General features: G+C 34.8%; 1 protein-coding gene across 3 annotated transcripts; it reads left to right on the top strand.

Moving 5' to 3' along the window:
• Positions 1–23: 23 nt before the first annotated feature.
• Positions 24–24,023, top strand: LOC310634319 (trafficking protein particle complex subunit 13). 3 transcript variants are annotated; one of them, XM_083352583.1, is made up of 14 exons: positions 24–309; positions 1,224–1,950; positions 5,751–5,819; positions 7,211–7,310; positions 9,216–9,300; positions 10,547–10,674; positions 10,822–10,894; positions 12,400–12,444; positions 14,581–14,598; positions 18,420–18,553; positions 20,146–20,344; positions 21,749–21,849; positions 23,454–23,604; positions 23,691–24,023. In XM_083352583.1, the coding sequence occupies exons 2-14, from the start codon at positions 1,296–1,298 to the stop codon at positions 23,781–23,783; spliced, it is 1,851 nt and encodes a 616-aa protein (XP_083208709.1). In that variant the 5' UTR covers positions 24–309; positions 1,224–1,295; the 3' UTR covers positions 23,784–24,023. The 3 variants fall into 3 exon arrangements, with proteins under 3 accessions (XP_083208709.1, XP_083208708.1, XP_083208707.1); XM_083352582.1 differs by lacking the exon at positions 1,224–1,950 and having other exon boundaries at positions 30–309; positions 23,457–23,604; XM_083352581.1 differs by lacking the exon at positions 1,224–1,950 and having other exon boundaries at positions 31–309.
• Positions 24,024–24,553: the final 530 nt, after the last annotated feature.

Below are 24,553 nucleotides of genomic sequence, written 5' to 3'. Positions count from 1 at the left end.
GGTAGCCATTTAATATATGTATGTATGTATATATATATATTGCGGAAGGCGAACCGCGCAACATATCGCAAGAATCGTTGGGAATTGTAGTTTCGGAAGAAAGTACGGTAGTGACCTGTCTTCCGGGAAACGCTATTGACTGAAAACAACGGGCCAGAAGCGGGCGGGTTTTTTTCTTTTTATAGGGCGGATGGGCAGTGATGCGCCGGCCCGCTTCTGATCCTGACTGAAGGAGGGAAGAGCCAAGTGGCGTGGTTGAGGCAATGGATGTGACCCAAGCCAAACAAGAACATCTCTTGGCCTTGAAAGGTACTAGTTTTTCGACTCCTTGTATTAAGCTATTCCCCTCACCTGGTGCTTATCGTCATTTTCATCTGGTTTAGGGGAAAAAAAGCCTAAGCTTGGTAGAAAAACGGTATCCTACAAAAGCGGGATCGGTTTTTCTCTTGTACGGCAAGGGCAGAAGTAACGCGCTTCCTCCCGCTTTTTACGATATCTTATTCGGTCAGGGTGGCAGGGATGATTTGGTAAAAAATGGGAGGTGTGTGAGGCGCAATTCATTGAACGCGTTTCATCCCCTCCCTTCAATTTGATCAGAGGGAAGAACCATGCTTCCTATGTGGCTGTGAGTTTTCTGCAGACGAGGCAGAAGTTGGTTCCTGGTTCTTATTCTCATTTAGCCGTACAGGAAGTCTGATAAGCAATTATACTATGGTTAGTTTATGAAAATAAAGCCAGCTATTTTGTATCTTCTTGGCTGGTTCTCCTAATAAATTGACTTTTTAGGGAATATGGAAAAGAAACCCCAAATAAAGAACTTGGTAACTCTGTTCTGTAAAGCAAATGTAGATAATCCTCGATCTACAACCTTTCGTTTAGCGATCTAGCGGCACTGAAAAAAGTGATTTATGACTGTTTCACACTTACAACCATTGCAGCATCCCCATGGTCATGTGATCAAAATTTGTTCGCACTGAAAACGAAAGATGCTATAATTCCAACTCACTTGTTTCATATCGGTATCATAAAAACTCTTGTGGTCTCAGTGACAATAACAGAACTGTGAAGAAGCTGTTAATAAAACTGATGGTGTCATATACCATTGGAGGCATTTTTCCAAAGGTATACATTTATGTTGTATTAGAATAATACAATATTGTCTAACAAAATCTCAGTGAATTTGATGGTAAAGTTGCTAGAGTATCTTATTACTTCTGCTCTAGGTCCTGTTCTGAGCTACACAACACACAGAATAAGATTCTTTTGAGCAATATAGAAAACTTTTAAAATAAGACATGGATTCCCATTGTACAAGGATGGAAATGGTTCTGCACTACCGAGCTTGGGAAAAGGACCCTGCAGCATTGCAAAACATTGCAGAAGAAGCCTTGAAGAAATTTCCTAGGCGGCAGCTGCCATTCTTCATACCCTGGTTTCCAAACACTTTATGTAAACTGCCTCTTAAACCAAAAAATGCTCCTCCAGTTATTTCTGTTAGAGAAATAGAACAAGTGAAACAATACATTGCTACTTCAGAAACTATTTGCAACACTTCCTTATGTTATAACTGTACAGAAGGGCTTAAGGAATTTCAACCTAATATAAAAGCTGAACAGACTTTACACACTGAGCATGGAGAAACTGACTTGACCAATTTGGGAAAGCTACCAGGACATGACAGATTCAAGTTAAGGAGAACTTGGAGTGTTTCTCTACCCAGCTCAAAACGTAAAGGCAGCATTCTTCCGTTATCTCTAGAACTGCAGAGAACTTTAAAAAAATTAAAGCTGCATGTATTCTATAGAGCATGGTGGATAATAGAACCATCCATTTGTAACAACCAGGTTTTGGAGGATATTTGGGTAAATCTTAATGGCATGATCAAACACAATGAACTTCCATCTTGTAATGCTACAATCCAGAGACATGAAAACCAGATTTTGATTTTTTGTGATATATTATACTGTGAACATGTTGCAAACAGCCTTAGAAAAAAATTAAACATTAAAGGAAAGATGAATCTGCTTGTTCACAAATATGGGATTATACATAGTTTCTAATTTTTAGCTAAAGCAAGGCAAAACTTGGAATCTGATAAACCAAAATGAGCATATTTTCTACTGTATATTTCCCAATCACACTCTTCCATTCACCAACAAAGGGCTAAATGGTAGATAGCATATACAGATGGTTAGTTGAGTATTAGGCCCAAAGCGATCTATTTCTTCTATTCTCTATGAAGCTAAAATCTAAATCCTAAATGTTTGTGCAGGCAACAAGCAAGGTCTGTCTGTTTAAATATAATGCTAAATAAACTCTAAATGGAATTTATGGATTTAATACTTTCTTATAAATGATAACAGGCAAAAACAAGAATGTCTATGTTAATTTTTTCTAGTTCTGTAGGATCAAAAATACCCATATTTTGTTTAGTAGAAATCCTTATGATTGTCCCTCATATCATTTCTGAATTTACTGTTTAAATGATTTTCTTAATATGATTCATTTTGTATTTGCAAATGAATTGATTTTTACAAGACGTATTGTACTATAGGTTTTCCAAAAAATGTACAGTTATTTCAGAAGGTGACATTAGGAAGAATTATTCTGCATGTGAATAATTACGTTTAGAATCTTTGTTACTAGATCATTAAAGTATTTGTGTATAAATATTAAATAATAAATACAAAGGCGATCTGTGTCAATATTTTTTTAAAATTTGAAGTTTTAAATTTTGAGTTTTAAAAATATTGTTCGCAATATACTTGACCCTGGTATTGGATTATTATTAGAGTACAGTACTATTAGGATAAGTAAGTACCTTAGGCAATACAGTTGGCAGTTGATTGAGGGAGGACAGAGTTATATGCTGTAATGTCTTCTTTGAGTTTCCTTGAATGTTCATTTTGAGTTCCAATTACTAATGGAGAAATTTGATATTTTTATACATTTTAAAAAGGAGTCTGCCTCAATTGATTGAACATTAGTATGTTTCCTCTTCCTTGGCTCAAGCATTTTATTGACCTTTTTTAACAAAATGTACAATTAGTCTGAATGAATACTTCACTGCAATTTAAAATACAAGCTAACATGGTATATAACACAGATTAATAAATGATTGTAATAGAATAATAAGGCGACATGTAAGTCAAAAGTTCACATGACTAATTCATGTAAGTCCTGCAGAAGTTATAAGAGTGCTTTGTGTCTCTAGCTGTTAAACAAAATTTTGCAACCTGATACATACTTTTGGAATCTCTGTATGCTAATAGGTACTGGATTTAAAATTTCTTTTGAGTAGTCTAGTAGTTAACTTTAATAAAGGCCTTTATCAAGGCCTATCTATAAAAAAAATTTCAGCATAAATCATGGACAGCTCAGTCTTACTTGAGTTGTTTAGTGGAACCTCTAGGGAGCTGAGATGTTAGTAGAACATTAAGATGAGCTCAAGAAAATGCCCATTGTTGGATTACATTTTCTTTACTGTCATTGGGAAATGATAATAGATACACAGATTAGAGTTTGTAGAAGAGAGGTTTGTTTGCAGTGCTCTTTTACAATTTTGATCTATAATTGTCAGATGATACTAATGAGAACAGCCCAGTCTGAGCCATGTTAAGCCCTATATGAGCAAATAAAATAACTAGCAAATTTGGATTTGATTCACTTGAACTTCTAATTTTAGATTTTCATTAGTGACATATCTAAAGATCAAATAAAGTGTTACTAAAAAGACTGGCAGTACTATTAATAAGAGCCACAATTATAAGAAACGACCTAGTTGTGTTCTATATAGTAAATTGCACGATAAGAACAGAATAGAATAGAATAGAATAGAATAGAATAGAATAGAATAGAATAGAATAGAATAGAATAGAATAATAACTTTATTGTCACTTTGAATGTACACTAATTGGCAGACATTAAAATGAAATTTCGTTACATACAGCATCACCACCTCTGATACTACATAAATATGACAAAAATAAATAAATATAGAATTGTGCATATACCCACATATATTATATGACACAGAGAAACAACAGTCTAGTTCGAGTTATATATATATATGCATGGCGAGAAAAACAAATTTTGCGAGTTTACCAGATGGATGGCATAGGAACAAAGCTGTTACAGGATCTGGTAGTCCTGCTAGAAATACTTTGAAACCTCCTCCCAGAGGGGAGCAACAGAAACAGACCGTAAAGTGGACGTGTGAGGTCTCTAACAATGCTTTGAGCTCTAAGCGCATAGCACTTATAAGCAGCATCCTGAATACCAGGAAGCGAGCTTCCTATGATCTTCTCGGCTGTCCTTACCATTCTCTGTATGGACTTTCTATCTGAGGCACTGCTGCCACCAAACCAGACAGTGATGCAGTTTGTTGATTTTTGCAACAAATAATATGTCAGAAGAATATAATTTCCTCCCTATATCCAGTTTAATCTTCAAATTCCAGAAGCACTATTTTAGACCACAGAACAGGTATCACTGATATATGTAGTTTTCTTCCTAGAAACTTAACTGCAATGATTCACTTAACAACTGTGGCAAGAAAAGCCATAAAATGGGGCAAAATTTCTCACTTAGCAACATAAATTTTGGGTTCAGTTATGGTTGTAAATTGAGGACTTACCTGTATGCTTGTACTGTATTCAGTTTCCTTCTTTCTTCAACTTGGTACCAATATTAGGCAGAAACTGAAACCTGTCAAAATGTTATTCTTTCTGTGTTTTGATTATAGAAATGTGTACTGCTGCTCCTTGGATGATCTCTGTTAAAAATACATCAAGTGTTTTAAGGTGTTCTAATTTACAAAGGGTAGGATTTGTAGAAAAATAAAATCTTCCAAATCTCATTATGATGACAAGATATTGAAAGAAAATGAATCCGATGTATATATTGATGCAACCATGAATCAGAACCAACTCATGATAACTCCTTGTGTTAGTCATCACCAACTTCAATGAAGAAAGCTAAGAAACATTAGACATTCTTAGAGCTTCAATTACAACCTACTTTCCCCATTTACATAATTGTAATCTGGGAACAAAGAAGTAACAATAGCAATAGCACTTAGACTTATATACTGCTCCATAGTGTTTTACAGCCCGCTCTAAGCAGTTTACAGAATCGGCATATTGCCCCCCAACAATCTGGGTCCTCATTTTATCAACCTCGGAAGGATGGAAGGCTGAGTCAACCTTGAGCAGGTGAGACTCGAACTGCCGAACTGCTGGCAATCGGCCGTCAGCAGAATTAGCCTGCAATACTGCATTCTAACCACTGAGCCACCAGGGCTCTAATTGATAAAATGTTATTAACAGTAAAGACAATTTTGTTGTCTTAATGTTTAAGAAATTATGCTGCCTTTTATATTTGTTAATATATTCATTTGTTATTGACTGGCTTTGAATATTATTCAGAAAAATAGAATCGTTACAGATAGATTTTTATATGAAAAAATGGAACAGTCAGAAAACTGCCACATATTTTTATATATGCTTTTTTCCATATATATTCTTGGATTTTGTTTTATACCTTTTCTATTTAGTTCATTGTAGAAATTACTTAGCAGGGAAACGGCCATCATTAATTAAACACAGTATCTATACATAATTTTCTAACTCTAGCCCTAGTCTATAAAATGCCAAGGGCAATGACTGATAAGTATTATATTTTTTTGAAGATTAAGGTTCCTATAATATTTATAGTCTATATTAAATTGAATTTGCTTTTTACATTCACAGTAATGAGATTGACCAAGCCTACATTATTCACCAATATACCAGTGACTTGTGAAGAAAGAGATCTGCCAGGTAAATAAAGTTATGTTTAAAAATAGCTAAAATTGTTTTTAATTGTTTAATTGTTCTTACTTATACACTAGGTAGGTACTTACATTCGGGAAAAGTGGTTTGGCTTTTATTTTAAAGCAGTAAGTTTTCTTAGGCTCTGCTGGAATATGTTGTCTTCTTGTCACCCCTGCTACTACAGATGAGTAGGGAGTGGGTGGGTGGACAGGGAATAATAGGCAAAGCAAGTAATATTCATTCCCCAGGGTAAATTATCCTACTGGTTTTTTTTAACAAAAAAGTGCAAATATCTTTTCTAAAATAAATTTAACGTAAGTGTCAGTTTTGAGTTAGATTATATATAAATATCTGTAATAAATAAAATAAAGATAAACAAAAGGGTTTTGGGAGGAAAAAACAAGAAAGTCCAGTTGCCTTTTGAAAAGCACCTTTGGCACAACCATGACCTGGATAATTGAGACAGCTTTTCCATCTATCAGATATGAAATCACTCTGGTGTTGGCTCTTTTGGTTTAAACGTTGACTTATACAATTAATGCTATGTGTGAAGTGTGTGTATGTGTGTGGGAATATATGTGGAGTCCTTGGTACTTTCTGAGCTTAGCTGTTTGCTTGAAGTCATTTCATTAGCCAATTAGGTAACATCATGAGTGTTAGTGAGTATATAGGGTTTGCTCCCTCTTTATATGTAGTAACTTGCCCTGCCAATGTTGGGAGGGTTCTTCTTGGTACCGTAGTTTTTTGATTTTGGTATTTTCTGCTTTATTTTTTGCCTGGTGTTAATCTCTGCTTGTTTGGATATTGGGTGTTAGCTGCTTGAAAATATGTGTTCTAATCTTCTTAATTTCATTCTTAGTTTTTTTATTGTCTTTTTTGAAAAGTGTGTAAATATGCTTTATTTCTATGTGTCTATTGGTGGTTCATTTGTCTGAATACCAAGGTTCCAGGAATTTCCTAGCATTTTTGGATCTAGAGTACCGACAGCTTCCTGCCTGAAACTGGCTAAGGTTGTTCATATGTTGTGAAATTAATATTTCATTGTGTCTTCTGCTAGTTGGTATTCATGAATGTGCTCTGCTAGTCTTCTGCTGTCTGTACTACATATGATGGTTTCTTTAATGTATGATAGTGTTATCCTTTTCATATAGCCTGTGTGTTTCATAGCTTTAATGCATACTCACACTAATGATGTTACCTAGTTGGGTAATGGAATGTCTGCAAGCCCCCCCCCCCCAAAAAAAAAAAACAATCAAGCTCAGAAAGCACCAAGGACTCCACAGATCAATTCTGAGCTGCAGATATTCTGATATATAGATATAGATATACATAGATATATTCTTTAATTAATTTGCATTTTAAATAGGGCTGACTTGACATAATTCTGTATTCTTCAGGTGATCTATTTAATCAATTAATGAAAGATGATCCTTCTACTGTAAAAGGAGCAGAAACATTAATGCTTGGAGAAATGTTGACATTGCCTCAGAATTTTGGGTAAGAATTTGTACATAGATTTAGATTTATTGAGTTAATTACCGTATGCTGTCTGACTACATACTTAGTTGTATTTTTGAGAGGAGAAATCTCATAAACTAATTCAAATACTATTTTTCAAAGACTATGTATGTTACTAACTTTTCAGCACAAGAATATCTGCTTTATTTCTGGTTAATATAAGAACAATTTTTTTTGTTTCCCCTCTGTCTTCCCTCCCTCTTTTTCCTTTTCTTGAGTTTATTATCTTTATTCAAAATAAATATACTCAATGGGAAGCAACAACAACAGTAATGAGCAAAAAAAGGAAAAAATGCATCAGAAACATCTAATTCTCTTCATACAAGTAGTCTTCAAGTTATGATGGCAGTTATGACTGGAATTTCCATCACTAAATAATGCAGTCATAAAGTGCAACATCACATGACCGGATCACTTAGCAATGAGTCCTGGTTATTGTTGTAGGCCAAAGGTTGAACAGGTCAACAGTAGGGAAGAAGCACCTGTCCCAGGCAAGCAGACTGTCCAGGGCAGCAGTGCTGCAGGCAGGCACTATAAGGCATGGGCAGCTATAGGATGCTGCCAGGGAGCATGGAAAGCTGCAGGCAGGTGCTACAGAATGTGCGCAGGCAAAAAAGTGGTGGGAGCAGGAGCAGCTTCCAACTTCTGGCTTCCCCGTTGACAGTGCTTGTGGGAAATTGGCAGGGAATGTCAGAAATCACAATCACATAACCAGTGACATCATAATTGCAAGCTGGGCACCGAAAACCCATATCATGATCACATGGCTGTGGGGATGCTGTGATGATTGAAACTTTGATGGCTGGTTGTAAGTCCCTCTCATTCAGCACTATTGCAACTTTGAAAGACACTAAATGAGTGGTTGTAACCCAAGGACTACCTGTAAATTTCTTTTCCCTCGCTGCCCACAACATAGCTGTGTGTACATATAATATTCTGTCTATAATGATAAAATGATAAAATCTCCTGCAATAATAAATTTAGGCTTTTAAGGTTTCTCTTTTTCTTTGTTACAACTGTTTTCTAGAATGAAATGAAATCCTTATATTCATTTTTAGTAGTGCAGTGAGACTCTTGAAATATTCAAACATTTTTATATTTGAAAGCATTGACCACTGTGGGAAACATCCTGCATCTTGTTTCCCACAGTGGTCCACCAGTTGCAGCTTGGAAGTTCAAAAACTATTTATAACTTATGGTATGATGGATATGATATAAATAGCTTTTTCCTTATATTGTTTCCTAGCAACTAGTATGCATGGGCAAGAGTGTGATTATTGGCTTTTATTTTCTGTGCATGTTTAATTTTTTTTAACTTCTATGTTACATTCTTACACATTTTCCACATTGTCAGTTTTTATTAATTCTGCTTTTTCTTAATTTATTTTCTGCTGGTTTTGTCATACAACAAACTGCTATAGCTAAAATCTATATAAGACACAGGTTCATAATTAATTACAGGTTTAATCAATTTCATCAGTACTAACAGCATGAGCATAGCCATCGTCAGGTTGTTAGACGTTAAGTGTCAGAATCTCTAATCCAGGGGAGTCAAACTGCTGGCCCGTGGACCGGTTGCATCATATGGAGATTGCGCCCACCCCAGCTCCGGCAATGCAAAAAAAGTCACGATACGTAGCGACACGTCACGTGACACGGCGAGCTTGACACCCGTGCACTAATCAATGACCTTATTTGAGAACTCTGTAGTGTTACAGAACAACATATCTGGAGGTCACTGACCTGGGAGATGTCTTACAGAAACTTTGGAAATCTTTCAAGGGTAGACTGTCTAATGCCTGAATGTAAAAATGAATCAGAGCTAGAGAAAGAAAAAAAATATTTTTTAACTTTATTATCTTTTTCCCCTTCCTGTTTGAACAGAAATATATTCTTAGGAGAAACATTTTCCAGCTACATTAGCGTTCATAATGACAGTCACCAAGTTGTAAAAGACATTTTGGTAAAGGTATGCTTCATTTTCTATAATCACTCTTAATACATTAAAATTCTTCTATTTGTAAGTTGTAAGATTATTTAGTCCACAAATGTGAGAAAATATAAAGGCATGTTTTCTTTTTTCTTTTAGTAGGAGGATTTTTAAAGAAAACCTGGAAAATACCTTTGTTCTGCACTTTTTTTTTCTTTCTTTAAAAATGTAATCCATTGGAAGTTCTACCTTGCAAACTTTTTGTGTAATAAAAAGTTGGCCTCAGTGATGCTTTTGTAGCAGATCTTTCCAGTACATTTTGCCCAAGAATTTACTTATGGGTAAACTGTTATGTAAAATGCTAACAGTTTAATAATCTTAATAATCAGTTATTGTTGGAATTCTTCTCAACTTTGAATGAAAATTTTTTACTTAGTGAATGTCTGGATTTTGAGTTTATATATTATTTAGATTTATGGACACTTTTCTTTCATGAATTCAAGGCAGCATACTTACCATTCTTTCCACTTATTTTTCAGGGGAGGAAAGGGGCTTCCCCAAGGTCACTTAGGAAATTTCTGTGGCTGAGTGCGAACTTAAGTCTGGTCTCCCTGGTGGTCTTCCAGCACCTTAATCCCTATATCTCACCAGTTCCGGCTTAACTATGACCAACTTAAATGTATTAGCCAGAATTAATGTAAACTATATAGTAGATATATGTCAGTTTTACTACTAAAGCAAACCGGGCAAACTACAGTTCAGGGATTATTTGTGTCCCATGTCTCTCCTTGTTTTGCTAATTCCGAATGCTAAAAAATTAACAGCATAATTTCCTGACATTTTCAAAGGAGTACTAAATGCACGATAGCTGTGCTGTAAACTGTAAAATAGACATACTGCAATTAAAAACAAAGAAATGCCACCAAACTATCCCATAAATCCAGCCCTGCCAACAGGTGATGGGCCACCTGCCAGCCATTTGCAGAAATACAGCTCGTGACCACCAAATGCCAGTTTGTTTTTAGGCCAGGAAAAGTCAGGTTACATAATGTAAGCAAGTCATACTTATAAATATGACCTTAGTAGAATGCTGTTGAGTATGTCTTGTTCCATCTGTAAAATGTGAAGATGAGAATTTTCTAATAGAACAGTATTGACTTCTGTTATTCTCTGAGCCACTCTATAATTCTGATATAACGCCATTCATTTCTATGGGTGTCTTCCAAAATTTATTTACTCTTTTATTTAATGAGATTTTTTTTTTGCTCTTGTTCCAACTTCCAAGGCTGACCTACAGACAAGTTCACAGCGCTTAAACCTTTCCGCCTCTAGTGCTGCAGTGGCAGAACTGAAGCAGGACTGTTGCATTGATGATGTAATCCATCATGAAGTAAAGGAAATAGGGACACACATGTGAGACATTTATATTTTCTTATATTCGTAAGCACATACTCATCATTTATACTTTGTAATAGATAGGCAGACAGACAGATACATAACAGATATACATTGTCCCTATCCCAAATAGTTAAAATCCACTGAACTATTTGTGTCTTTCAGTTTGGTATGTGCCGTAAACTATACCACACAGACTGGTGAAAAGATGTACTTCCGAAAGTTCTTCAAGTTCCAGGTATTGAAAATGCAAGCTAGGGCTTGACACTAACTGTCAGGAGCATCTCTTTATTCCCCAAATATTGAATGTTTATAAGATAAATCTGGGAGGGGAGAATGTTTAGGTTGTATTTAATATTGGACTTGTTTGTGCTACAATATATCACTCCTAAAATAAACTACCTGGAAAAGGGTTTGATGCACATAAGGAGGGGGATCCAGAGGAGTATGCAGCGCTGGACCAAAGATCCATGATTGTGCTGGTGGGATGCTAAGTAGTTTTCATCACTGTGTTATTCACTCTGTAAAACTCATACATATGGGCTAGTTTTTCAAACTAAATATTACATTTTAATCACTACTTAAAAATAGATGAAGATAGAACAAAATTAGATTACATTTAATAAAAACTAAAGCAAAATTGCATATGTTCTCTTCTCTCGTATTCTAGAGTCTACTCATTTAAGGCTGGAAGATGCAACCATCCATTGAGACTTAATAACACCAAGTTTAGGAAATCTCTAGATTGTGTAACTGACACTACAGAAATAGCATAATATTTTCTGAAGATGATTGAAAACTTCTATCCATACTGGTACTTTTTTCAGATAAGCCCAGTTTATGACATGAAAGTTTCATGGAAAGCTGGGCTTACTTGAAACAAATCGTATTGAACCCACATGGATAAAAATGCTTCATCTTTGTATAAATCTTCATAACTTTTTGGAATTGTAATAGAACTGGGGACAGCTTGAGCTTTGTAAGAATGCTGAGGAAGGGAGCACTGGCAGAAAAAGGTCCCTGATGAAGCCCTTCTTAAGTGTAGGGACATGGAGGATTTTTTTTCCGTCCTACCTCTTATTGAAAGAGCAGATATTAATGATAGAAGACAGCCTTGAAAATCCTGGATCCTGAGCCATAGAGGGCTTTAAAGGATAAAATCAGTACCTTGAATTGCACCAAAAGTCAATTGGTAACTAGTACAACACTAGAGATGTCACATGGGAAGATAATATAGAACCTGTAGTGCATTCTGGATTAACTGTAACTTCCAAATGGTTCTGAAGGATATCCCTTTCTGTAAGAACTAATAGTACCGTACTCATAAGATGATCAAGGCATGATTGACTGTGGGGAGGGCCTTCTGATCTAGGAAAAATTGCATTTGGTACACAAGATGTAATTGTCTGAATTTTGCTCTTTGACAAGCAGCTATGAGTTCAGGAAAATTTCCAAACTGCATACCAGTTAAGCATGAGAGAGCACAACCCTTTCCAAAATTAAAAGAGAAAATAATTGGCCTCAAATGACATCCAAAGTCACAGCTATTCACTCTTGCTAGAATTGTATTTTAAACTGTTCTTCTCCATCCAGATTCTTACAGCCTCCAGGCAACAGTCTTAATGGTATCTTCTGTTTGACTCAGATATACAGTTGGACTTAGAAAAACAAAAGCCAGTAAAATTAATACCAGTGAAGGAATCTAGTAAATCTTCTGTTAGTGTTTATTATTTTTTTCTGCAGGTCCTTAAACCACTAGATGTTAAAACTAAATTCTACAATGCTGAGGTAAGTAGTAAAAATTGATGCCTTTAATGGAAAGTGTTATATTTAGCCAGGTGTCAGGATTTTTTGTGTATCTCCTGCCTGAGATAAACTAATAAGCCCAGCTTTTTTATCAACATGACTGTTTAGCCAGCTTCTGCCTGTACTTGGGTATCTTCTTCATATAATAAGGATAGTAAGGATCTTTTGAGTATGATAATTTTTATGGATTAAGAGAATATAAAAAAGAGAATATCACAAAACTAAGAAGAAAATCAAACAAAAAGAAAAGTAAAAGAATGGTTTTAAAAGTAATTGAAAGAACAGTTCATTTAAATAGAGCTTATTTTGTTTAAATCTGTGTCAGATATCCCCAGCCATTTTTGGCCCAAATAGCACATTTTGAAGTTTGATAGCACACCATATCACTCTCACAAAATGATGAGAGTGTGGTGGCCATGCCCAGTGATAAAATATCCATGTGGCTGAGGTTTTTCTTGAGCATCTTCAGAGAAGGAAATATAAAGGATTTGAATGTTGTGCTTTTGAAACCAGCAATCACTGGAGTTGTTTTATTAAGTCTTGCTTACTTTTCTTCTGTAAATATATGTATCAGAAATTATTACCTTCTTTTAAACTTGATTAAATGATTCAGGTCCTAACTATGGTGTACAGGCTGATACCTTGAAAGATACTCTTTACTACCTTAGTTTTTTCCCCTGCCTTTTTCAGCCCATTTTTGCCCCATTTTTAGAATGCTTCTGTGTGTATACAAATCCATTCATTCCTGTACATACAATCATACAATCCAAACATTCCTGTAAATAACAAATTAGCTTACTCACTTTTTTACATTAAAGAATCTAAATAATTTAATTTAAATCGAAAGAATCTAAATAATCAATACAACATGGGACATCAAATGTGTCTATGGCACAATGGAGCCTTTGGGGACCTTGGTATGATGTTGCATGCATGAAAGATGTGCAAAATGCGGATGTCAATCCTGACAATACATTTAGATATGTTGGGGATATAAAATAGCTACCTAAGAGGTTCTGTGACAATGGAATATCTGAGTGAGTGTGAGGGTGCGCATGGAAGGGTGTATCCCTATTTATAACTGAGCAAAAATTGCTGAGTAAATACAATTTACTCCCTTTTTAATCTACTCATTTATAATTGCTATATGTTTTGACATGGGGGAAATGTTGAAAGTATTGAGTATTTTTACTCAATATTTCTCCCCAAAGGTGGACCTGTATTCAGAAGTATTACTTAGAGAAGAATGGTCTTAGCAAGCAAGAAATAAAATTTCTGTGATTTTTCCCAACTCTTGCCTGCTCCATAGCATTGCTGCCTCTCCTGCACCTGCCAAATTAAAGAGAGGAAAAAAAACTGTGACAGGAGGCAGAAAATGGACAGTTAATTTGATTTTCATAGGTCTTCTGCACAATATTTGCAGAATATGGAATGAATGAATGAATGAATGAATGAACGAACGAATGAACAAACAGAAGGCTAAATAACAGCTGCATACAGAAAAAGAAAATATGCCTCAACAAATTAAAGTAAGTTGAGAAATTGAAGCCAGTTTCATGTTTCAATGTATGTAATTGAGTGGAGGATGCATTTTTAAAATTATATTTCCTCAACAGTGCTTTTATTTATTTATTTATTTAATTTAATTTGTATACCGCCCTTCTCCCGAAGGACTCAGGGCGGTGTAACTTTGGACTTGGTTGTATGCCAAGTAAACAGATTTGGTTTCTCTTATGGAAATCTTCCATGTTGAGAGACAGTATACAAGATGAAACCCTAAAAGAAAAGAAACCCAGATATTTTCCATGTAGAACCTCTTTCCTGAGCATGTACTAGTTTACCAGTGTGTTCATTGTGCAATTACTGTCTTTATCATTCCACATAATTTTTCCTTTGTTATACCATTTGCTGGCACAAGTCTTATTTAGAAGTCAAATGTCTTATTAGTGATCCTTTTCATTTTACTGCAGTGTACATTTTTCTCTTACTAATGCTGTCTTGTTTAAATACACAAAAAAATGCAAAAATATGCATTTTATTTGAAACGTGGTTATCCTCCTTTTTCTTTAACATTTAACCCTAAATTCTCTAATGTTTTTCTTTTTATTTTCCCATTAGAGTGACCTCAGTTCTGTGGTAATTTTTATTTATTATTTATAAATATGTATGTATGCTTGTCTTCTGTTTGTCTTTCTGCCTGTTACTAACATTTTGTTCAAATATAATGGAAAAGCAATGTTTGCTGTACTGACCATAAATATTGCCTTTTGCTTTTTTTTTGTTCAAAAATATTGGGTGAGGGTAGGGGAAAAACAGCTCTCCATATGCATTAGCTCTTTCCTTGTTATCCATTGCTTTCATTAGTTTTCAGTAACATGCTCTCAAAAACAAACAATTTCCTTTTTTTTTTTGCTTGAACATAGAGCAACACATGATATTCTCAAGGTACATTTCACTACTACAAGATTATATACATAAGGCTGTTTGTGTAACATGGAAAAAAACACAATTTTTAATTGGAAATAAATTTGCATTCTAGGGAATACAGTATATGCTTTCATAGTTTTAAAATATAGTAACATTGGAAAATGTCCAAAAGCTGTCTGAAAAATTCTGAAGCCAAACAGGAATTTGAATATTTTTTTTGCTGTTTGATAGTAAAAACTACTGGTCTTATATTTTACATGGCCCTCTCTCATGACTAACAAAGCCAGCATAAATTATGCAAAATGATAAAGAAAGTATGTAAAATCAAAAGGATTGTGTGGAAAACATTAGCAAATATTTTTCTGCTGACAAAACTAGAACGTTTGCTTTGTGCAGGTTTTTCACTAAAGGTTTTTTCCCCTCCCCCAGTTACAAAAGTTTGGGACAAATTGAAACCTACAAACTGCTATGAAACATATTTAGAGCATTGTGTCAAGCAGAAGGTGTTTTTAAACAGAAATCTGTCAGCCATTTTACTTCCTCTTGTAATTTTTTGTATCCAGCCAAGTATTCAAATTTCTTTTATGTATATATCTAGTAGTTTCTCTCAGTTTGGATGGCTTGAGGGAAAAGGTGTGTTTTGTTTTTTGAGTAGCATGAAGTATATGCAGCCCTTCATATAGACTTATATCATATTACATCATGATTAGGTTTCTGTTACCTACTTTTTTGTGAAGACACTGGATTGGAGGAGAGAGTCTAAGAACTGTTGCATTTTTCTTCACATGCTTATGCTGCTTTCCAATCCTAAATGCATGTGGCAATGTTTACTATAACATTAGTGCAATGTGATTTTATTTCAAATTTATAAATACATATATATATATATATATATATATATATATATATATATATATATATATATATATATATATATATATAGTGGAATCTACAAATTTCCTATGAAACATATTGCTCTAATAAAATTACTACTAAGATTAATCAGTTCTCGCTTCATTGTATTCTACTTTGCTTTTTCATTATATTACTTGATTTTGCTTTCTTCATTCAACTGAACTATTGCTAATTTTTTGTTAATGGATTCTTTTTTAAACCTACTAGAGGGATATATGGAAACCCCAGAGATTAGATTTAGTGGATTTATAAGATATTATTGCAGAATAGTAGAACGTTTTGAATATCAGATACTGGAAAATGTGGGAGCAATTAAGCTCAAATGCTTAAGAAGCAAGATAACTGAATTTGTCACTGGTGTTTTGCTTGACAAAGGCTGCATTCAAACATAGCTCTACATTTTTATTATCTTCATGACCTTTTGAATTCCTTGAATTCTTCCAGTGTGTTTAGGAAGGGGACAGAATTGACCACATTTTAGTATGGCATCGAAATCTTTATCTATCTTAACTATGGGTAATGCAAGTAAGCCATAATTAGTGGTGTAAAATTAAATTGATTCTCATAATTGTAATTAATTTGAAGTATTGCAGAACTCAGAAAACACATGGATTGTGTGCTAATCTAAAATGGGAAGAAGAGCTCTGAACATTTTTAAGGTGCACCTGAATGGAAGGGGTTTGCAGTCCCAGTACCATATGCCCTGCAATAGTTTTAATAATGTTATATTGGGATTAAGTATTAACATCCAAACTGAGTCTATTTTTTTTTTGCTGATCTCGTCAATATCCAGGAATATTTGTTGTTGTTCAGTTGCTAAATGATATCTGACTCTTTTCGACTCCATGGACCATACATGCTGGGCTCCCTTCTCCCCCCCCCCCCCGTCTCCTGGAGTTTGTCCATATTCATGTTCATCCAGGGATATAATAGTCTAAAATTTATTGTGCAGTTTGCTACAATTATTCAACATGTTTTTACACATTAGGACTGCACAAATCCTTTAAAAGAGATGTTTTGCAATGCATGGGAGCGCATATGAACCTCTTTTTTGAATCCTCAAAGCAATGTAGTCTTTTTTTACATATGTGCAGAGACAACCAGAAGCATCTTATGAAGCAGCCATGTGAGAAGGGTTACTGCAGATTTCAAAGGCCTTTTTTAAAAAAAAAGATTTGCCTAGCAATAGAAAACATGCTGTGAAATTTTCCTTGCATATGTTTTGAAGAGCAGGGTGTGATTAGGAGACTTGATCAAGTAGCTGTTTTCATCTCTACCATGCTAGCCTCTTTAATCATCAACAGGTTTTGATTTCTGCTTGAAAAAACTAGCTTCTTTATTTTGCTTTGCAGCACTAAGCTCTTGGAGAGAATGAAAACATAAAGAATTATTTTGCTGCTAAGAGGAATCATGCAGTTCACATGCAAACATCCATAAATCTCTGCATACTGCTAAATTATGATAATTATTTTTAAAACATTGACTCACTTTTACTTGACACTTAATGATTTATAAATATTTCAGTCCTGAAGATGAATAGTTTTTGCTTGTTTTCATTATGCTCCTTCTGTGTCTTTTACTTCAAGTTTTGACATATAATTGAAATGATATAATTTATTGATGAAGTATGTTCATTAACTCTATTAATGAACTTAATTAAAGATATTAATATCTGAACTAATTAATATATGGAGATGTACTAGATTACATTAGTGCTACTCAGGTACTTTTGCATTCTGTCTGTGAAAAAAATAACCACTCAGGCTAATACCCTCTGCACATTTACCTAGGGAGTTGATTTAATTGAAATTAGATCCAGTTGAGTTCACACACATAAAGACTGCATCTGCTGCATGGTTTTTATAGTATGTCTTTGTCTGTAAATCTTTGTGAAAGGTGAGGACAAGCGTGGGCTTTTAAAATACATGACAACTAATCTTTTGCTAAATTAGTTATTTTGGCAGAGTCCACTGTCAAACTGTTCAGTCATGAAAATAAAAGTAAGATCACATGCTTATTACTGGAAGTCTTAGAGCAAGAAATAACTGAGATAATAAGAAAATTAACCTATGTGATAATATTAACGTGTAAGAGCTTCATAAGAAATTCGTAGGAATAAAATGTAACAGTAAATAGCGATTCTAGCATTTACTGTGCCAGAGCTTCTTGGATAGTTGGCATACTGTCAGAAACAGTAGCAAAGCTCCCCATTAATAATCCCATATTTTCTTTGTATGTAGTCCGATATATCACTGGCATGGCATGTGTACATATGCATTGCAGTCACTTCTCATTTCTTAAACATACTTTCCTTTTTTGACGAATTCTGAATTGATGTGATTGTAGATCAATATGCAGACCTTATCCTAAGGCAGGATAATGTAAGAAATTGCCCCACACCCATTGTTCAGCACAATTCCAGTTGACTAACTTTTTTTGCTTCTATTGCTCTCCTTTGGGATGAAGACTTTTCTCGCATTTAATTACTGTGACCTTGATTTTTCAGGCATGAAACTAACTGTGTATGTGGTTGAATGTTTTTCAAACCTTTAAAGGGCTGGAACTTTTCTCAGTTCAGACTATTTTTTATTTAAGCATTTTTCTTGATTTTTCAGACTGATGAAGTGTTTTTGGAAGCTCAGATTCAGAATATCACAAGCTCTCCAATGTTTATGGAGAAGGTATCCTTAGAACCGTCTATTATGTACAATGTAGCAGAATTAAATGCAGTCAGTCAAGATAGGGACAGGTAAGAGACTTGTTTGTAGCCAGTCTTATTTGAGAATGCTGTATTTACATCTACCCATAGAAAGCAAAAATATGTGTATCCAATTGGAACTGTTTCTATACATAGGCTCTGTGTACTGTGCCTCCCTATATTAGGAGTACTGAGGGCAGTTTAGCATCAAATTGTCTATTTCTTCTTTAGATTTTCTTCCTTTCCCTAGGTTAACCTTCTTAGGTTATGAGCTAAGAATCACAAATGTTATGGTTGTGATTTTTTGGCACCCACTCACCTAGGTTTGCAGTTATGAAGAACTTAGATTATAAAAGATATTGCTCTACGTAAAATGGACTGTTATGTAAAAACCCTAACCGCTTATTTAATTAAAAGCTTTTGCAAGATGAAGAGTGTCTCTCACTGGTAACAGAAATAGAAATGTGTTTTATATTCCTAAGCATTAAGTTTTTTATCTGTGTATGATGTGATACAAAGTTTATTAGTAGTACTGTTCTTTGGATTACAGTACCTCATTCAGAAATTGAATAAACTTTATGTCTGAATATTCTGCATCTGTTAACATGTGAGGGAAAACTAGTATTTTAAAGATTTTTAAATTTTTTTTAAAACTTGGAATTCTTTTTAAAAACTTCTTAATTGCCACATAGATTGTAGTACATAACTATATATACCTATATATATAGTTATATATAGGTAAAGGTTCCCCTGCACATGTGTGCTAGTCATTTCCGACTCTAGGGGCTGGTGCTCATCTCCGTTTCAAAGCCGAAGAGCCAGCACGTCTTCGTGGTCATGTGGCCGGCATGACTAGACGCCAAAGGCACATGGAACGCTGTTACCTTCCCACTGTAGTGGTCCCTATTTTTGTACTTGCATTTTTAGGTGCTTTCGAACTGCTAGGTTGGCAGAAGCTGGGACGAGTAACAGACGCTCACTCTGTTACGCGGCACTCGGGATTCGAGCCGCCAAACTGCCGACCTTCTGATCGACAAGCTCAGCGTCCTATCTTACCTTTCATTCAGGAGCACAACACTATACAACATTCCATCTTCCTATTTTTTTCTCTCAGCAACCCTTTCTGAGATAGGTTGGTGTTAGCTTTTTGAGGTAGAACAGACATGAAACAGGACCAGATGACGTAATGTTCCTTTTTGTAAGGCTGTACTATAAGGTTACTTTAACAGAAACTAGCAAGTCTGAAAGGGGAAGATTCCTTTTGAGCCTTATTCTCCACCTATTATGTGGCTGTGGGCTATGCCCTTTCTTATCATTTCCTAGTAGGCAGCATCTCTTCTCCCCTTGTCCCGTCCCACTTCTCCCAAGGCACTTTCACTTACCTTTACAGTTGGGATGAGAGTGACCAGCCTGAAGTCATTCGGTGACCTTCCATGATTAGGCTGGAGAACCTTGGTTTCTTCATGCCAACCCAAAAATTTAACCCCTAAAGCACAAGGGCTTCAAATTTAATTTTGAGTGATTTTGTTTTCCTTCTCTTTGTGTCAATTTATTTGCCATAATTGTAGACCGATTCTTAAATGAATTAGCTAGAAATCCAAATCTGAAGTATAAACTAAGGTGAACTTTTACTTTCCCTCCAGTGTGTCAACATTTGGTACAAGAACATACTTACAACCAATGGATACACGCCAGTATTTATATTGTCTGAAACCCAAGCAGGAATTTTCAGAAAAAGTTGGTGTTATTAAAGGTGTAACAGTTATTGGGAAGCTCGATATCGTATGGAAGACAAATTTGGGTGAAAAGGGAAGATTGCAAACCAGCCAACTTCAAAGAATGGCAAGTCCTTTTTTATGATGTTCTTTGAAGAAAGCTAAGCTGCATTTTCTTTGCTGTGAACAAAAGGAAAAATAGTGAAGAATCTGTCTGCTGACAATTCACACTGAGCATGATGAATGTTGTACATGATAAATTAGTGTCTTAATATTTACCTATATTTTTTTCAGAAAACACCTTTTTAGGAACAATTTTCAGAAGTACCAAAAAGCCAAGTTATATGTGGGTTTTTTACATTTGTCATCTGTTGTTAAAAGAGTTGGAATGAACATATCCCTTATTCTTCATTATATCATTGCTTTCATTCCACAAGATGGCCCTGTAGGATGATGGCCATTTGCTTAAGTGCCTTTAAAAGGGATTAGACAGATTAATGAAGCATAGAATTATCAGTCTGTAATAGCATGGATGTCTCAGCGGAGCCTCTGTATATAGAATCAATATCAGATGCTAGGAGGCAGCTAGTAGGAGAAAGCTATCACCTTTGTGCCTTGCTTGCAGGTTTCCCAGAAACCATTAGATAACCTAACGTTTCCCAGTCCATTGAAATCATCCTTGAAATAGGAATGTTTTTGTGGTCTCATGCAAATGGCAGTACAATATTTTTAATTTTAATTTTTTAATTTTAATTCCATTTATATTTATTTTTATTTATTTTTATTACATTTATATCCCGCCCTTCTCCGAAGACTCAGGGCGGCTTACAAGCTTAGCAGTAGCCTTCATTCTATGTATATGCCTGCTTGTTAGGGCTTTCACACACACACACACCAAGCGGCATTATTACAACGTCAGCTTATTGCCCCCAACAATCTGGGTCCTCATTTTACCTATCTCGGAAGGATGGAAGGCTGAGTCAACCTTGAGCCTGGTGGGATGCGAACCTGCACTAATTGCAGGCAGCTGGTGTTACTTAAGGAGGCATTAGCCCACTGCTCCACCAAGGCTCTTAATATCCTTAAAAAGAATATTAAAAATGTTGTCTTTAAAACATAGTCCATGAGGAATAATAGCAGCTGGAGGATGCCATTAAAATAAATAGAAAATATAAAATTTGTAAATATTATATTGGATGTCTCCCTTTGTAAGAATGTATAGCTTGCAACTGGTGACTAATGCACTATTTCATGAATATATATGATTCTAAGTATTTTTTAAAAAAAAGAAAGAATCTCATGAAGATTCCTCCTGCTTATACCTAGCCAAAGGAAGATATTATGGTCTCTCAATGACATTTGAAAGGTTAATTTAATTGCTTACACTTTCATCCTTTGTACATTGAGGTTAGACAAGGTGCACAAAGATATTCTTATGTTGCTTTGTTTTTGCTAGGAGTTGAAAATGACTTGATGGCACATACTGTAAGAATGATCAGTCATGCTTTGCTAAGCTTTTAATACTCCTTAGGCTCCAGGTTACGGTGATGTGAGGCTTTCATTGGAGACAATACCCGACACAGTCAGCCTGGAAGAGCCTTTCAACATCACTTGTAAAATAACAAACTGCAGGTAATGCAATACTTTCCCTTGCTCATTTGGATTTTCAGAATGGAATCTTTATTTTCAATCAAAGGAAAAGCTCTGTAGAGATGGCTCACTCAGTAAGTTTTGATCATTATTTTTAGATGCACAGGTAGTCCTCACCTAATGATCACAATTAGAACCAGAAGTCTATCACTAATCAATTGACTAGTTAATCAGATATCACATGTCCATGACTTGTGATTTTACTGCCAGGTTCTCCATTGACTGTCTGTCAAAAGCCAGCAGTAAAGTGCACAAATGGCTATCATGACCATGGGATGCTGTGGAGTTTGTAAATACCTGCTGGTGGCAAAGCATCTGAATCTCGATCACATGACCCTACAATGGTCGTAAGTGTGAGGACTGGCCAAAGTTACTTTTTCAGTGCCATTGTAAATTTGAACAGTTGCTAAACAAGGCTATTGTTAAGCGAGGGTTGTTTGTACTAAAATATTAATGTTAATATGAAATTCACAAAATAGATTCATAATATTATGGTTAAATTTATTTTGTTGAAGCAATTGGCTCTTAGAAATATTTTTACAAATAGATTGCCAGTAATCCTACCTTCAATCACTGAGATTTAGAATCAAAAGTGATTTATTTCACAACATTTGAGGTGTATGTATTAATAAGAAAGGATAAAGTTGTATTCTAGTTTTAATTATTGACTGGATTCAAAATTACAGTTTAATGTGATAACTTTAGTTTTTAACATAGCTAGTGCGATTGTACCTTATCTAATAAACTGTACCAAGTCATTTGTTTAACTGTGGTTCATTGTTTAATAAGCCACAGTGGCTAGGTGCACACACCACATATGCACATAGTGGCTAGGTGCACACACAAGCGAAAAATAAACAAACCACAGTATGATTTAGCATAATATAAAGAAGGTTGGTATGTGTATTTTTGCTGAACTTTCCATTATAAATATTTAGAACTTGATTTGTACAACCCATTAACTAAGATAGGGATATTTGTAGGTTAGTATGCTGTAGGAATCTAGACACGTTTCGTGAACCAAGCTTTCACAGACATAATATGTATATGTGACATGTATTCTGTTAACAAGAGTAGCATTTTGTATGAACTAAGACATTCTGTACCTTGCTTTAATACTTCATATTTAAATCAATTAAAATTAAAATTTTCTAAAATTCACTACTGAATATCATATAAACCAAGCTGGGGAATCTCTAATTCATCTGCATCCTATCTTTCTTCAATTGTAATGCCATTTATAATTTCATAACCAAAAAAACCAGAATTTCTGAGGTATAGATGGATGGGTATGAATTATTAGGTCAATATTATTTATGAAAGGCCAATATGCATAAGAGAATCTAGCGGCACTTGCCCAACTGTAAAGTGATTCCCAGAAAAGACTTCTCAAAAGGAAATTTTCAATCTTTGCCCCTGTATTTGAAATTCAACACCATAGAAATGTGTGCATAAGATGAATGAATCATGATGTGTACCTTCTAAAATTGCCAAAAAGAAAAACTGGTATAGTAAGAAAAGTGATATGAACTGGATCTTTAAAAAACTGGTATTTGTATTAAATTATATGTATACATTTTATCTAGCAGTGAAAGGACCATGGATCTGGTTTTGGAAATGTGCAATACTAATTCAATTCACTGGTGTGGTGTGTCAGGAAGACAACTGGGCAAACTGCATCCTACTTCATCTCTATATTTGACACTTACGCTGCTATCATCAGTGCAGGGACTACAAGTAAGATATTAAAGTGGCTCTGGTTTTAGCCTTATTCTCTCTCCAATCACTTTAATCACTGTGTCTATCCTTTCTTTCCATTTTAGAGTGTCTCTGGCTTAAGATTAACAGATACCTTTTTGAAAAGAACATATGAATATGATGATATCGCTCAAGTCTGTGTGGTTTCTTCAAAATGAAATAAAACTAAGAAAATCTTTTTTAAAAACTTAAGATTTCTGGACCAATTCTCTGACAACAATCTAATGAATCCAGAGTACATCTAACTGTATCAAGAGAAAAAAAATGATGCTCTTCTTTAATAATCCTCCTATAAATGAACATGACACTTTTGGAACATTTAAAAATAGCTGCTAAGGGTCAACCAATGATGTGTATTTTAATCTATTTGAAAATAAAGACTTAGGCAACTTACACAACTATTTGTGTTACATTTTTGTACAGATCATTTTCTAATACTTGCAGTATGATTTGTAATTCTTAGAGAAATAATTCTGTACATGGGAAGGGAACTGGAAAAATTTTCCCAGTCTTCATTGGAAAAAACAGGATTCTATAAATGTAGGAACATATGATTTATAGATGATATTTTAAGATTAAAGGATTAGTGGTTTGAACCATGTTATATAGAATTATACAACATATACTCCATGACTCTAACTTTATATGTGAACCTGCAACTGTACATATGAACCTAGAGTTGGAGAAATAGGTGGTTTGGGAAAAAAATTGATTTGGGAAAGAAACAAATATGTAGATTTGAATAAAGTAAATTCTGAATCTGATTAAACTTCTATCTAATATACCATTCTCTTTTCCAATAAGTAACCAGATGTCTCTGGGAGTCAAGGGATGCTTGAAATTAATAGACAGGTTCTCATTGTTATTTCTTAGGAACTGTACATATGTACCGGCATACAGGAAGAGTTTACATCTGATGCTAACGAAA

Source organism: Vipera ursinii, assembly GCF_947247035.1.
Source record: "Vipera ursinii genome assembly, chromosome: 2".
Taxonomy (NCBI): Eukaryota; Metazoa; Chordata; class Lepidosauria; order Squamata; family Viperidae; genus Vipera; species Vipera ursinii.
This window is presented reverse-complemented; position numbering and strand designations above follow the sequence as displayed.

Coding starts and splice junctions, on each gene's coding strand:
- LOC310634319 (XM_083352583.1), top strand. CDS start 1,296: ATGGATTCCCATTGTACAAGGATGGAAATGGTTCTGCACTACCGAGCT. Junction 10,675..10,821: donor AAGGAAATAGGGACACACAT/GTGAGACATTTA, acceptor TGTGTCTTTCAG/TTTGGTATGTGCCGTAAACT. Junction 10,895..12,399: donor GAAAGTTCTTCAAGTTCCAG/GTATTGAAAATG, acceptor TTTTTTCTGCAG/GTCCTTAAACCACTAGATGT.